Raw genomic sequence first — 16,521 nt, 5'->3', positions numbered from 1 at the left:
GTATGCTCCTGCCAAAGTACAGCATGGTCAGGATTGGTATATGCCAATGGTGCCTTCACACCTCTACAGCCCAAGTACAAGGTACTTGGCTCCCTGTTGCATGCTATTTAACACACAGCCTGGCAGCTCATTCACCGTTGCCATCAAAGCCAGCAGAGAGAGCATGAATTCAGCAGCCCTCCCCTTCTTACCACCCCATGATTTCTGCATTTTGACCCAGGGTTCGCCATTCTCCCCTCTGAAATCTGGAGTGTTTAACAGAGGCCATGCGCAACAAACTTTCTCATTGCTATTTTCAGCAGGTAACTTCTGCTTCTATATCCAGAAATCAAAGCATTCAAAAAGTGTCAAACTGGCACAACTTGACTACCACTTTAATGCACATAGCTGCTACTTCCAGCAACTTACCACACCACAACTTCCTCAAATAGTGTTTAGACTTACTTGTAACCTCCCCAAAATCTTAAACTACATACTACAAGAGGGTCTTAAAATTAAAGCAACCTGGGTTTGTTCATCTTAAAACAAAATAAATTATTCTCAATAAGGCGGCCTGCTATGATTAAATTTTATTGTCCTCAGAAAAGTTTCTATAATCCATTTAATAATCTCCCTTATTAATATGTTAACAGTCTCTTACAGAATGGAAGATACCAGATCCTTTCCTCTTATTTCAATTAATCAAAACCAAGTATTCAACTTTTACTTCAAATGACCTTTGGCACTTGTGTTGTCAGCTAAAAACGGATTTTAGTATTAATTTGCAGAGGATTAATTTTTTATATGTGTAAAAATATCTTACGATATTTAAATGTTGTCTTTAAGACACTGCAGAACAGGAGAAATGCCTTGTTCAATAATAGAAAATGAATCATCAATTTTGATCTATGCTACAATTCACATACCAACAAAACAGAAGAATAAAGAAAGAGGTATGTTTAGCCCACCATGCCGCACTGAAAAAAGTGTTTGTCATTTGTTCTGTTTTCTGGGCACAAGCAGGAAGCCATGCAATGGAAATGAAGGAGAGATCAAAAAAACAGAAGTGTGGTTTTTTTTTTCCCATATATACTGAATACCAGCTAACAACAACAACAAAAAAAAGTTGTGCTACATGGAGGGAATAAATAATAAAAAACTGAATAAAAAAAGTAGTGGCTACACTTTCTTAATTGAAAAGAGTTAATTCTTTAGAGGATGAAATGTCTTAGTAATGCTAAGTAACATAACGCTATTTCTCACAACAAGTTCTTTAGTAATTTCGGTTTTGGGTTTTGTTTAAGGTCATTTAATATTTGACTTGAAATGTATTGTGTGATACTTGTTACCTATACATACAACTGATGAAGCATTCACTATAGATTCTGCAACAAATAAAAGAAAAAGGCAGTCTTTTATTTACAAATTGTTCACTTACAAACGCAGGGCTTAAGCATACTCTTCCAACCACAGGCTTCCCTGAGAATAAGCTTTATCCTCAAGTATTAGACAACGCATACCTGCACCCCCACCACGAACTTTTTTCCAACTTTCTACCTGCTTTCAAACTGCCTACCCTACCTCCCACCCACATGCTCCCTTCTCATTAGGGTCTCCAACCAAGGCTAATGAGCTTGTCTCATTTCCCCCAAGCTGGCGAGTGCTGGCAACAGCTGATAGGGAATTCTGGGCAGAAAACGCAAATCGGTACTTCATGTAGAATACCCGAATCATTAGGGAACTTTAAAACTAATGACACCACTGTAGTTTTATTCAGTATCTTTTATGCTGTCATTATTAAGCAGGAGATATTTTTAGCTGCCAAAAGCCAAATCCATCTGCAGCAGCAGTGTTTCCAAGGAGACAGAATAATTTAAATACATGTGGAACTAGATCTCTGTTTTCATCAACTCCTCTCTGTTACTGGAGCTGCTTTAAGTCAGTTTTCTCATGGGGGGGGGGGGGGGGGGGGGGGAAGGAAGCAATTGAATTACATAGATTTGAGATTGTAATTTAACAGTTGTGTTTATGCTTTCAGATACGTATCTATTCCCTACAAATAACAAATGTTAGGATGAACTCATCTATTTTTCAGTCAGTATTATTTACCAGTGTTCACATTCCAGTATAAAAAGGATACAGTTTGTCAGTGTTTTAGAATAATTTTGTGGACTGTTGACATTTGCTCGAAGTCAGTAATTTTTTCATTGATTGTTTAGCGAATGTATCAGGCTCCATTCTCTGAAGTAACAGCCAAGAAAAAGGGACATCGCTCCAGATGCTTGCAGCTACTAAAGTGTATAAATAAGTGGACAGAGGAGAAAGCTTCTTCCATTCCCTTTTAATACTCAGCAAGAGTTCTATTGACTTGGTCCAATTTTTCTTTAATAACATCACTTTTTAATAATTTTGGGTCTGCTGTAAGGGAATGCACTTGGTCAATAAAACAAAAATGGATACTTGCATTTACTGATCATGCTGAAATTATTAAAACTAAATTCCAGCATTTTCACTTTATATTTTTTGACTATATACTCTCAAACCAATGATAATTACAATTCATTTATTTCATTGAATATTTCTGCTTCAAATCAGCAAAACGGGGTCCTGTAGTATAACAATTATTTTCTACACCTACAATGTAGAAATAAGTCAACAGAGTGGGCATGTTGAAATCCTTGCCCCAGTAAGGCCAATATCAAAGTCTCCAATTTTTTCATTGAGGCCTGGACTTCTGCCTGTAGTCCTATATCCTCAAATAATGCAGCTTAATAAACAAATCAGTTTTCTGTACCAAGTTATTTGCTACTTGTCATGTTCAGTGTTTGTGAATTAACAGCTGCTGCTAACATAAAATCAGCAGAACAGGTTTCATATGAGCTAATTCAACAGTTTATTAAAACTGGTATGTAACTGCTGTAGGTATACAAGATCTATCTGCCACATGCACATAATTTAATTGTATATATCATGCTTTTTCTTTACGAGAAAGGTAATTTTATGACTGAATTTTAAGTTGTATTCATTCCAAACCTAAAAAAAATGCAAAAATCCACAAAACCCCTTTAAGAGTTGCTCTGAGATACCATTCGTACTGTACGTTCAACACTAAATAAGACACATACAGTTTTAGAAGCAGTTCATTTGTAAGCCCCTTTCCTATCCAAACTCAAAAGAAAACACTTTCAGATCTTCCACCACTATTTTCCTGCCGGTAGCACATACTGTATTTTCAACAGCCAGTATTTCCATCACACCACACAAAAGACCTCTATTCCTACAGCTTACTGAACAACTTCAGCCATCAATGAGATCCAATGCCTACACGTCACATGAGAAAGTTGTCAGATAGGGAAATCATAAGCATGCCTGATGCTATCTATGGATCTCACATCAGTTGAAACATCCTAAGCAGGAGAAATAATAACCTGAAAAGCTGCTTCAAAGTCACTACTAAGGAACAAACAAGATGCTTGCACATGCATTTTTTTACACCCAAAAAGTATTGTGGCAAGGATCAAGAACAGCTATTCAGAACAGGAATTTTTTTCACCCTTACCTGTAAATCGGGTTTCTGTGTTTCAGCTCTGTCAGTGCGGACTGAAAGGTTTACTCCTCCTTTTTCCATCCATCAGACAGCAGTCATCCAATAACTGAAGTCATCCTGGCATCCTCTAGAACATGCTCTCTCCCTTATTTCCCACTCCCCACCCCCATCTGCATGCTCGCAAAATGGGAAAACAGCAAGAAAACAAAACAAAAAAGCACATCTAAAATCCAACTTTAATGAGCTACTTAGTAATCAGTGAGGATGCTCTGTACTGGAAGGTAGGGACAAAATTTAGAGACAAGAAAAAAACATGCCTCTCCATTAATAACCTCCAGCTCCACTAGTGAATAGCTGTTCTCCCCTTCAGCTCCTTTTTGTATGGAAAACACAAGCAAACAGCTGCAGGAACACAGTTATTGCCTGTATACATCCTTTGAGACCAACTCAGCTATTCAGATCTTCAGTGAAGAGTGCTGCTGTGTATTCAGGAAATTTTGTGATTATCAAAATAACAGTGGTGCTTTTATACAAAGCAAGAATCTGAAATTCAATGCAAATTTGAGTAATTCAGAGATGGATGCCAGTAATTTCCTACTAAATACATTTTCTTTCTGTTCAAGGCAGTATTTATACAATACCTGAAAGAGGATTGTTACGAGATACTTTTTCATGAAGTTCTACCTATATAAAGCTCTACCTGTGTAACTGGTAAGTATGCATTTAATTTACTGTATTTATAATACAGTAGCCAAAATCTAGTGTGCTGCGTGAACTTTGTCCATGCAAAACCTTCTACCTAATTAAGAATTCAAATGCAAAAAATGACTGGGTGAAAAGTTTTCATGTGCCCCAAATATACTGTGAAGTCTATTTGTAGCCCCTTAAATCTAGTTGAAAATTTTTTTTTCCAAGATCAGGGAATTTTTATTTTCTATATATCCCTGTAAATCAGGTATCAGCTCAGCTGAAGACAACAGCATCAGATTTATTTTATGACAGTTTAATTAAAACTAAAATCAAAATCAGGAATTAATCTTCAGTCTCAACTAAGGTAACATTTACTGCCACAACAAAGCATTTTTACTCCAGGATTTCCCCTTGAAAGGAAAACGTTAAGCTGCAGAAGCTGGTAGACACCTTTTGTGTTTACAAATTTCAATCTTCAGCTACAGCCTTCCAATAAAATTAACTGTGAATTCCTTTAAATAAGAGCATCTATCCTCTTCACTGAATTATTGATCTTTAAACACAGCAAGACTATACAAATTAGCATACTTTCACTATAAAGTAATAGCTGTTTTAGCTTCTGAAAAAGTTAGCTGTCAGTCTTATCACAACAAACTGCCAGCAGATCCTGAGAAAAAACATTCAGATTCTGCCTTAACAAGTAAAGCGGGCGCCTTTTTAACCAAATTACCTCAGTTTAACATAAAACCTCTTCCTAGATGCCCAGAAAAATGGAAATCCATTCCTGTAAGCATTAAACACTAAAATAACTTTTAAGTTTCAAATACAGACAATCAATACAATTTTCTTTAGTGGGAAGGAACTGTGGGGATCACTGACAAAGACCTAAACAGTTACTTCGCTCTGATAAGCGACTGGCTGTAAGACAACTTAAACTTTTTTATCTGCAGAAAGAAATCTAGAGTTGAGCACCAAGGCTTCACCACTCAACCAGCCTGACTGCTGAGTGAAACGCAGTGTGCCGCAGAATTGTAGGGTCGTAACTGGACTTTTTTAAAAATCTTTTTGATACAGATGGCAAGGTGCAACGGTATTCCAGCCCTGAAGCACTATTACCATAACCAGTCACAGAGAAATGGGCGGTACAAACAAATAAATTGGAATGCCTTGCAAAATCTACTATGAAGAAAGGTTACTAACAAAAGAAAATCTAACACCTCTAAAATAGTCCCAGAATGAAGCAATTCTAATACAGTCAGTGTTTCTAAAGTACAACACACATAGCCTTGCTACAAAAAATGATTAAGTAGGCTTGATGTTTCCCCTGCAGTTCCCAAGCCCTGCACACACACGTCTCCCCAGCAGAGCAGGGTCTGTGCAGCCCCTGTAACCTACGCTTGCCAGTGTTCTTCAGAATTCTATGGAACATCAGAGAGTCCGTGTGAAATTTGCTTCAATTTGCACCTCAAAAATTAAGTAGTCATCTGCTTGATAAATGCTTTTTAAATACATGAAATTCACTTCTGCTGGTATGCCAGGGCACTGAGGGCGCTCCCTGTGGGGGCGGGGGGCTCTGGCTGCCTGGGATCCAGGCCAAGGTGCAGACAGCACAGCTGGTGGCCCTGCTGGGGACCTGCCCACCCCTTGCCAGGACACTGCTTTTAAATGCAGCCTCTTGCCCTCAGCCCCTGCCCAAGCTGTGCCACCACGCCGCTGCGGCTGAGCCTGACCCAGACCTGCTGCTCCACTGCAGGGCAGCCCACCAGGCCATCGCCAGCCCAGCAGCCATGGCCAGGCCTGGCCCCCTCAGTGCCGCCAGGTGCCCCCAGCCCACCCACCCCTGCCAAGCCGCCGGCCGCCCTGGCTGCTCCCCAGCACACCTGAGCCCGACTGTCCCTTTCCTGAGCCAGCTCCTGCAAAGTCTCAGTGATGCTTTCCAGCTCCAAAGTGCTATTACTGGACTAATTAACCACAGATACACAGAGATGGAGAAAGGGAAAGCAGGTCCTTTCAGAATCCAGGTTTGTACTTAGTCCCTGCTGTGACTCAAGTGATTAGTCTGTATGTTTGTATTCATTCGGCTATTTCACCTTTTTTCTTAACTTCTCTATATTTAATACTCCTTACATAATTTTAATTTTTTCTCCAGAGCTATATATCAGACAAAAGGAAGACTTCCTCAGGAAACAGACTGCTGCAAGGACTTTCTTTACTTCTCCTTTCCTTGCTTATGTCCGTTGCTATTAAAACATTTGCTTCCATTTTCTCTGACTACAGAGAACGAAGCTATTTTTGGCAACACCTTTATGGAAAGATAATATGCTACAGGATCATCTCCTTCCTGAAATAAAGCTTCAGAGAAAAAAAAATTTAGAAAGTGTATGTAAAATACATCTCAGTAATCCGCTCTGCCTTACCATATAATGGTACTGACCGAGTAAATTAGAAGAATCTACGCTGAAATCAGAAACTGCAAGGCTGCCAGTGTCCTTTGATGCGATCTATATAGCTGTGCCGTCCGGGCTGGAGGTGGTTCCTGGCTCCGTTTGGTGCATTACGAACCATTCACAGATCCCAGTTCAGGTTTCACTCACAACTCACAGTGCTTAGTAACATCCAGGCTTATCAGTCAAGATTTTTACTTCCCACTCCAGAGTTAATGATAAACTATGGTGGACACAAAGTTGAAAGGTGCTGCACAGACCCACAGGAGACAAGCAAAATGACACTCACACCAAGTTATTTAAACGATGATTAAACCATACACACTTCCACACTCAGAGATACTGGAAAAAACAAATAAAAGCCATGTTTATCTTAACACTTTAGCCAACCCTGATTGTAAATATGAACTGAAACAGCTTAGTAAATAATTAGAACTTCAAACAAACCTCTTGTATTTCATAACATATGCTGCTAAAACTAAACATGCTATTTCCCACAATATCTGCTTTCAGTCTCTTCCTTTAGCAGAGCTAATTGTTCTACTCCCCTCCCTCAGCAGGCTTAATCACTAGTCCAGTTATCCTTCTCTGTAGACCTTATGCTTTTCTTTTTTTTACTTTTCTTTTAAATAAAAAAAATGTTTTCAGCTGTTCTATCAGATTATTTGCCTCTCTCTCTCCTTTATCTCACATCTGGTCCACACTTGCTTCTTTGGTGTGCATACCCATTTCCTTCCTAGAACCATGAAGGATTTACTTACTTAAAAGACAGAGGAGGTAAAAATTCTTTAAAACTAAATCAATACTAAAACCTGTTGTCAACAGCATTTGATATCAAAGAGGATCCTTGTTTTATTAGGTTCTGCATATAATTTTCTGTTAGTGCCCTTTATTTCACATTTTGGGAGAGAGAAAAAAAAAAAAAAGAATATATATAGTGAGATGGGGATGAGAGTTCCCTGTGCTTCACATGTAAATTCACTTAGAGACTAGACCACTTTTTCTTTCTGCAGACTTGTATAAGATGTGCTGATTTCCTAACCACTCTCGTATTTAGGACACTGGGTAGCACTTTATGCATCACTTTAGTTTCTTCTGAAACATACATCTTCACAAGCAGGAGGGAAGGGAAACAATGGCCGGGGGGCAAAAGATAGTTGTAGATTTACATATCTCAGAGAAGTCTGATTTCCAGTAATTAACATCTCTCTTGATCTCCACTCAATAATGGGCACAGGCATTCATACAGCACCTGACTCCCAGCAGCTATCCTCAGGTTATGCAACTTTGTGATAGCTGATCACATAGTCCTTCATTAGAAACCAATTACTGTAGATTTCTTCCATCAAGTGTGAGATCAGCTCAAACATATTGCTTAATGAAGACATAGGTGGAACTTGGTATTTAGAGAAAGTTACAAGCAGACGTGTGAGACTTACCAGTTTGTTCCCCAGGCTACTGACTGCAGGATCAGGCATTTGCGTAAGAAAAATAGAAGCTACTGTCCAGCTCAGGAACAAAAGAGCCATCACCTCACTTACTGAAGTTGGAAGAGATCAGATCTCCTAAAGCATAATCACTCTCCTGACAGACCGTTATTAGGATGTCAGAACAAATTTCTCACACGTGGCCTAGAAATAAGGATCTTATTCACTGTTCTGCTAGCAAGATCCCAGGAAGCTACGTCATATTCCACACATTAGATCTACTAGGTCTCCTGAATGGAGAGAGACATTTGTTTTTCAGCATCCTATATGTCTGTGGGAAGATCCTTGAAGTGGGAGGGACAAAGCTGGTAAGGCAGCAACAGGACTATCCGAGTTTCACAGCCACCATGCAGCAACTCAGCACCCAATGCCATCAAGAAATGTGCCAACATGGTCCCCAGGCAGAGTAAACTCTGACAGAAGAAAAAAGAAGAAAGTGATGAATGAACTAGGTATGACTTCCTGGTGTGTACTCAGGACTGCTGCCTGGAAAAATCCTGTGTGGTCAAAAGAACTGGAATCCACTGATGTTTCATTATGAAATCCAGGTTAAGGTTTCCTTAATTGGAAGCTGTTGCCATTGCAAGGAAATTACTTGTGATTTATGACTGAATACAAATGGAGAATTGAGGTTTCTTTCTCACAAATGGTGGGCAGATGCCATCACCTACTAGCCTTAGAAATCTCTCAAGGCACGTGCAATTCCAGTAGTCTGAGGTTTAAATGGCGAGAAGCTATCTATTAGGATGCACGTGATACAGTTTCTATTAGTCGCTGAAAAAAACAGAACTACACAACCAGAAATAGCAATGTATTAAAATTCAGAAGCCATACAACAAGCTATATCGGCTTCAATGCCCTACTGACTGCATTTAATGAAGCCTGAAGGGATGACTGTTCGGGCTGGAGAAGAAGCTGGATAATTACGGCAAGGCACAGCGAAAACACATCATCCTATAGTTTGAAAATCAAAACTGCTTCAGGAAAAAAGAATAGGATTACTTTACCACAGCATTCATACAATTTTACTCTTTAATAGATCTTAGAAGACTCTGCTGTCTCTGAAGCAGCTGTGCCAAAGAGTGTTTGCTCCAAGTCAGAACAGTAACAAACCAAGCCCTTTCTATATGGCACACAAGGTTGCCAGAAATCGACCATACTGGTCAGTGGATCTGCCACTTGAATACATTTTACTTTAGGAAGATTTATCTATCAAGGAGCTCTAAAAACTATTCTAAGATTGGGGGTGGGGGTGGTGGGGGTGGTGAGGCTGAAAGCAGAGTGATTTAGTACCTTCCTTAGCTTTAAGAAAAACAGTACTGCAGCACCTCTGTGACAATAGTCAGTTTCCTCTTTACTCCTTGATAAACAAAGCCAAGCAAAACCGAAACAAACTTTCCTTTCCTCTTAAAAAACCAAACAAACATAGCTTGTGTAACAATACAAAACAAAACAAACCAAATACCACAAAACACAAACAGAAACCTCCACAAAAATAGTGCCAGGTGGAAACAAATCCGAGGGTAAAATTGAGAAACACATTCAAGGCAGACTAATTTTCACCTCTTAGAAATGCAAGTTACATAAATTTCAGCTTCTTCAGACTCCCACCCACTTACCAACCTCCATTTATATTCCTTTAATCAACTCAAGTAGTGTCATCTGCCTTCAGTGAAATCAAAAGTGGTATAATAAATGACAAGAGAAAAGGCAAGCAAAGAACTTCTGCACAAGAGTATACATGGATTTTCATTAATTCATCTGTGACTATCTTATAAAGCAGCTTTCTAGCATGGAAATTATTTCCAATTATTTACATACCAACAACTAAGTCAGGTAATTTCTTCCCAAAATCAGGAATCGACTTTTATAACTAAATAACAGCCACAAGCCTAAAACATCAGACTTTAAAAACAAGTTTCTTTTGAACCATAATCCAGACTTCACGACTGAAAGGCAAAATTAAGTAAACCTGAACAAGTTTATTAACCTAGTTTTTATTAGCTGTAACAAAAATTCTTGGGTTTCAGCCATATCTGCTTCAGTGAGAGCATAATGCTGGCACAGCACGGTAAGAAAAGACGAGGTACTACCCCGTTTGGAAGGAACACAGACGCAGACTGACAGCTAGGTCAGGGAGGAGTACCACTTTTCACTGCTATGACAGGCGCCTTATGAGATTTTACTTAGTCACCACAACCAAGTACCTGATAGATTAATGAGGGTTCTTTTTCTTTCTGCTTGTTTTGCAGGTTAGGCGAGTTTCGTTTTTTGTTTTGGTTTTTTCTTTTTATATTCCTTCTTCCACTACTAATGCACCAACTGGATGAAACCTTTAAGCTGATTTTGAGTCAATCCAGTTCTGACCTAGCTGGCAATTACGCCTAAAGATGTCGGAAAAAAATACCCCTCCATGTATCCTAGGATGCCTGGAGATTGTAATTAATTATTACCTTAATAAACCAAAGACCATACATGAAAAATATTATGTATATTACCCCCACCCCCCCTTTTAGGGTGACGAACACAGGATTTTCTTGATGAAGGAATTCAACATCATTTAATACCTGTATTGCTGTCATGGGATCAAAGTGCCTATTCAAAAGCAAGCATGGTTTACATGGAATGCTCATGGTAATTGATTCCCACAGATGTTACTGAGCCTGCATTTAGAGAAAATACTTGAAATTTTATCTGAGAGATCATATGTGCGGGTATTCAAATATTCCTGGAAGTTTATTAAATCAGATATAAATATTTTTCCTTTTTTTACAGTCTTTAATAGTTCTTTCATAAATCTTAATTGAAGAGAGTACTACAACATAATAAAAAGTCCAAAGACATAAACGTATGAAGCAAAATATACTAAGCATAAGTAGTTATACTGCAGTTAGTAAAAAACATTTAATTCAGACAGGAAAGGTGAAAAACGTTAAGGACAGGGTTAATACCAACATTCATTCCCTCCAAACATTTGATGCTGACCCCAAGTCAGCATTGTGGGCATCTCTCATTTTTCAAAGAACAAAATTAAAAATCAATTTAATTTATATTTGATAAATTATGCCATGTGTGCTACCATCCTGTTTTCAAACACATGCAGTGTCCTGCACCTCTTATTTCGGTTTTTCCCTACATCTTTCTGCTCTCTCCACCCAGCCCAGCTTCATGCATGACTCTACAGCTACCCTGTCCTCAGCCTCACATACTGGTTGCATTCACTTAAAACCAGCCTTATACTCAGGCACAGTTAATATTGGGGGACTGCCCACAATCAGGTATACTACCAGACAGCTCATGAGGCTACACTAATATCTGAGGGTCACCCTTCTTCTGCACCAGATTTTTGATTTTCTGCACATCCATGTGCCAACCAGTGATCAAAGAGAAGAGACCAACTGGTGAATCTGGTCCTCAAGTACATTATACGAGCATAAAACATGGGGGGGGTGGGGGTTCATAACCAAATTCCCGGTTAAAAAAACCCTAACACTGCTTTGCATTTCTACCAATACAAGTACTACATTTTTAAATATACTTGTGCAAAATATAATTCCAGAATTCATTGAAGGAGCTCCTCCTTTACCCCATGCATACTTTTAAGAAAGGACATGCACCGGTGTTATCGATAGCACTCACTGGTTTTCCCCAGTGCTGCTGATGCATAGCTCCCCAAAATAGACACAGAAAGAGAACATCTAAGAAAATCACATCCAGTCCATAAGGACACATAACTAACCGGTACTTACCATCCTTTCAATATTACTGCTTTCTTGCAGCCATTTTTTCACCTGTACCATTTATATTTTTTCTAGTAGGCATTTAAAAAAAAACAAAAAACCCCCAAAAAAACAACCATAATTGTCTCTCTAAGGTAAAATTCACCATCATACATGCAACAAACATAAGAACTTATATATCACATTGCCACTGGGTAAAGATCTTTAATCTTACCAGATGATCAGTACAGCATTCAATTAAGCTATTGAATGAAAAGTAAACAAACATAAAGCTTGTAAGCAGCAGAGCTAAAAAAGCCCTAAAGAAATTATATGAGAGATCAGTTGCCTTTTCAGAAATTCTGCATGTGCTAATCTGTCATGCTTCTTGCAACAAGAAAGGTCATTATTTACCTTTTTGCTCTGTTGTAGCTGAGGTGGAGTTCAAGATGTTGGTGCATAGTTTTGCTGATAAATTAAAATGTACTCGTTTCCCAAGTGACATGAACTTCAGCTGCACCAAAGAACAGTGCTCTGCAAACAATCCACCTGTGTCTTCACATACAGACTTGCGAAAGATTTCTAGAAGAGAACAGGGGTCTAGTCCCCATTTCCAAAACAATCTTGTGAACAAGAAAGCCCAACTATCCCTCCACACAACTGAATGGCCCACTATTAGGTTAGAGTGTTATACTCCTTTCCATCCAATATCCTCCTAAAGACAGACCCTTGCTTACTTAGCACTATCTTCCCCAAATTATTTTACAGCTTGTCAATTATGGTACATTTCTGGAAGATTCAGGTGTGGATTTGAACAATTTCAGGCTGAGGAAAGAACAGTAACCAAGTCTCTCACCTTCTTAGGAAGTGCTGTCAACTATAATAAACAAGTACCTGTCTATCATTGGTGAAAGAGAAAATCCTATTACGTTAAGAGTCCACCCACAGAAGAGGGCTCAGTGGTTTGGATTCTCAGTGCACACAGCTGCCTATACTTTAAAGGTCAGAAATTCAGACATCCTACTGTGCTAGTATGTCCATTTCGGCAAGGCAGAAACCCCAGCAAAATGCAGGATGATGGAATTTCTCTTTGCATATTTTGCAGAGACACAAGCTCCATTTTCTGTGCTAAAAACACAGTATGTATTACTTCAAAAGTTGCAGCTGCAGAGATCCATCAAATTAATTTCCTGAGTTGCAAATGCCTTTTTAATCACCTTCGGTAGGCCTGCAAGAAAATGCTTAGCAGAACCATGAACTTCAAAGGAACCATACCAACAGAATGTCACAGTTGGCACTGAAAAGCAGGACAGTAGAAAGCAAGCACCAGGAATTATTTTAAACAAATTTCTCAAGACATGTCAAACAAGGGAAGATTAAAATTTTGTCATTGGGCAGAGAGAGCTCTTTTCAGACAGATCAACTTCTGAAGAGAGGTCCTGGAAGAATCCTGAAGTCGTCATTAAAAACAAAAATCAGCACTTCTTATACATAAATTATTAAGCCTCAGTTAGGAACAATTTTTAAGACAGTGACAGAAACTGCTTTATTTTGCATCATTTTGAATAGATAATCTGTTGAAATTAATGAGCAATTCAAGCTGGAGGATGGGTTTTCATGCAATGTTCAGAGACACAAAGTCAGAGTCATATGCAATGAGAAGTCACTCAAGCTCTCCTTTATTTAGAACTTCTTGCATGTGTTAGTATTCCATATATCTGTGTAAGGGAGAGGTGTATGTTAGACAACAGTCTATTTTAATCTTTACAGTCTTCCTACCTTATCTTTTATGGACTTCTTGTACAAGCTTAATCAGAACTTGTCTTAGTATCTGGTCAGGCAGGTAGCTGTGTCCCATGATGAAAGATCAGTGCTTAAATGTCACTGCATGATGTAACCAGAGGGACATCGGAGTGGGAGAAATATGCCTTTGTCTGATGATCAGATAGTTTCTATCTGACAGTGAAGTGGTATGACTAAACAAAGATGGCACCAAAGACAGTCCTCATACAGCTACAACACTAGGGAAAATGCTGAAGGTCGGCCGTCGAACAATCACATCGGTATTTCTGCTACATACTGAATAGGTAGCAATATCACGTTAAGCTCAAGTCAAAAAATGTGTAATTGTAACCAAACTAACTTCTCTTACCTATTACCACAGGTATTAACGCTTCCCTTGGGGTACCAGGGAATAGTGCTAAAAAAGGCCACACTCGTAAATAGATTTCATATAAGAGGGCAAAACATGTGAATATTTTTACCATTCACTAAGTGCTATGGTTAAAATACAATAGAAAAAGGTCAGTATGAACTGGAAGACACAAGGGAGCCATTTCAAATATTAGCATTTATCAGCTGAATGACAATTTTTTGCTATTTTAACCTACTAATGTACAGTTCTAACCAAATACTTTTACATATAAGACAGAAAATACCCATTTCTCAAAACCCAAAATTTTAGATGAATGCTGATCACTCTATACAGATTGAAAAGATACATTCCCTAATCATATATCACTAAAACTAGGCTAAATATTATGAACTTAAATCTGCTTAAAGATAATAATAAAAAAATATAATACTGAGATGCAAGTAATATGAGATACTTCAATAAACATGATATTTCATTCTAGTGACATTAGAGATCAAGAAGATTTCCTTACAGGAAACCAGGCAATTTTAGCTGTATTCATTGAGGTTTTCCTCTGCTTCAACTACATTTACAGACTTGACCTTTTACATCCCTTAAGGAAAATAATATTTTTTGCAAATAATTAAGCGAATGTGTTTGTGTTACAGATCATGTATCACTATGAAAACTGTCATTTTGCCTCATCTTAAAAGGAATTTTAGTCACACCCAGGATCAGCAGCAGTATCACCAAGTGCTTGATTAGCAATATAGCAGATATTGACAAGAAAGCTGGATAATGATCAACGCTGGCCATTTTAAGTCCTTAAATTACCTTTCATTAAGCACAAAACGTGTTGGTTTTTATTAGAATCAGCATTTTTATCAGGCTGCTCCCCAAAACAAGACTGAATTAATTACTACTAATCATTAGTTATTTTTAAATTCAATCCAAGCTGCATGCTGGAGACAGAAGTAGGCATTTTCTTTAAAAATCCCTGTACAAAAGCGAGACACCACAATCATCAAAGAACTGTGAGAACATCAGTTCAGTGTGATCATGCACTGACACCTAGTGAATACTTGCAGTTAAGAAATCTTCTTGCTTATTTTTCCATTGCCCACGCAGGACAAGTGCTACCACTATATACCTAAGTTATAAGATAAGATGTTTCACATATGGACTATGTTTCCCTTCTTCTAATTAGGGAAACATTAGGATGCGCAGTATTTCTTGTACACAAGCATAAGAACACACATACAGTATGCAGCATCTGACCTGTTCAAAAACTGTGTATGTCCCTGTAAATGAGTCACTACCTCATTTAATTTTGATCCGTAATGACAGCCTAGCGATGAGTGCACAGTATGCCAATGACACCAAGCAGACAAGTTCTTAGGGATGAGGTGTATTCTCCAGCCTCCATCTCCACTCAAGGAGTCAGCTGGCCCCCACACAGCACTACTGTTTGGTTTCCATTATGTAGGAAATGGTGATGGAGCTTATCAGCAAAGCCCTTAAGTGTGAACCACACATGCTGAGGAACAGTGGAGACTGCAACCAGAGGATTTATAACTGAGAATAATATGGGGTCAGCGATTATGTCATCGCAATGTCAGTCCTTAACAGCCTCAACAACTCAATGTGTCTCAACAGAAATGCAGAAGCTGTTTGACATATTCATCCAGTTTTACGCAGCATCACCAGCTTCACATCCTCTCCATATACTATGGAAAATATCTGACATTGCAACTCACAACTCTTTGCATTCTTTAATTGTGTTTAAGGGATCCCTTTCTCCTAAACTTTGCACATTTCTCAAACATGAAGCCCAAGCCAGCAACTACCTTTTCTCCTGAATTCTCAAGGAGCACTGGACAAATTGTTCCATGAAAACCTGTACTGCCTAGTATTACAAGCAAAGCCAGAAAAATATCAAAATAAACCTTCAAGCTCTAATAAATGGGTTGAGGTTGCATTGGGAGGCGGGGAGGGAGGTGGTATGCAATACACTGCCAGGTGCTATCAGTCCCCACAAATCTTTGCAGACATATGCTAAAAATTCCAGTTTTCATACCTCTGTTTCCTTGAATTCACAAATATAAGAACAATCCAGAATCACATACAGCATTCTGAATATATACAACTGCAGGCTATACGCTTTTTTTTCAACATTAGCACTGAATTGACTTGAAAGTCGTTCTTCATGATAAGGGACTACCTACCATGCACCCACCATGTTCAAACTATCTCCTATAGAAGGTCATTGGGAGTGGGGGGGGAAGAGGAGAAAAAAAGTAAATTAGTCATTTCAGAACTTCTAGCTTCACTTGAAAAAACTGATATGCATCCAGGGTATTCATGGCTGGGTATGGGCATTAAGCTCGATTTCTCTCTCACGTATATGCAAGTTATTTTGTCACAGCTACGACATACACTGGTGACAGAAAAATCTTTTACAAACCGGCATTTGGATGAAGTTATTACCTAAATACTAGATTGCCCTACTCCAGTACAGTAC

General features: G+C 38.6%; 1 protein-coding gene across 3 annotated transcripts in view; it reads right to left on the bottom strand.

Moving 5' to 3' along the window:
• CSRNP3 (cysteine and serine rich nuclear protein 3) overlaps positions 1–16,521 on the bottom strand; it is a 111,804-nt gene that overhangs the window by 89,814 nt on the left and 5,469 nt on the right. For 2 of the 3 annotated variants that reach the window (XM_040604426.1, XM_040604425.1), the window contains exon 1: positions 12,281–12,652. The exons of the other annotated variant lie outside the window; for it this stretch is intronic. In XM_040604426.1, the coding sequence (XP_040460360.1) occupies positions 12,281–12,371 (91 nt within the window). In that variant the 5' untranslated portion in view covers positions 12,372–12,652. Of the gene's footprint in view, positions 1–12,280; positions 12,653–16,521 lie in introns of those variants that run through there. 3 annotated transcript variants of the gene reach the window in all.

Source organism: Falco naumanni, chromosome 8, assembly GCF_017639655.2.
Source record: "Falco naumanni isolate bFalNau1 chromosome 8, bFalNau1.pat, whole genome shotgun sequence".
Lineage (NCBI taxonomy): Eukaryota > Metazoa > Chordata > Aves > Falconiformes > Falconidae > Falco > Falco naumanni.
The sequence above is the reverse complement of the archived record's forward strand: the minus strand, read 5'-3'. Positions and strand labels throughout refer to the sequence as shown.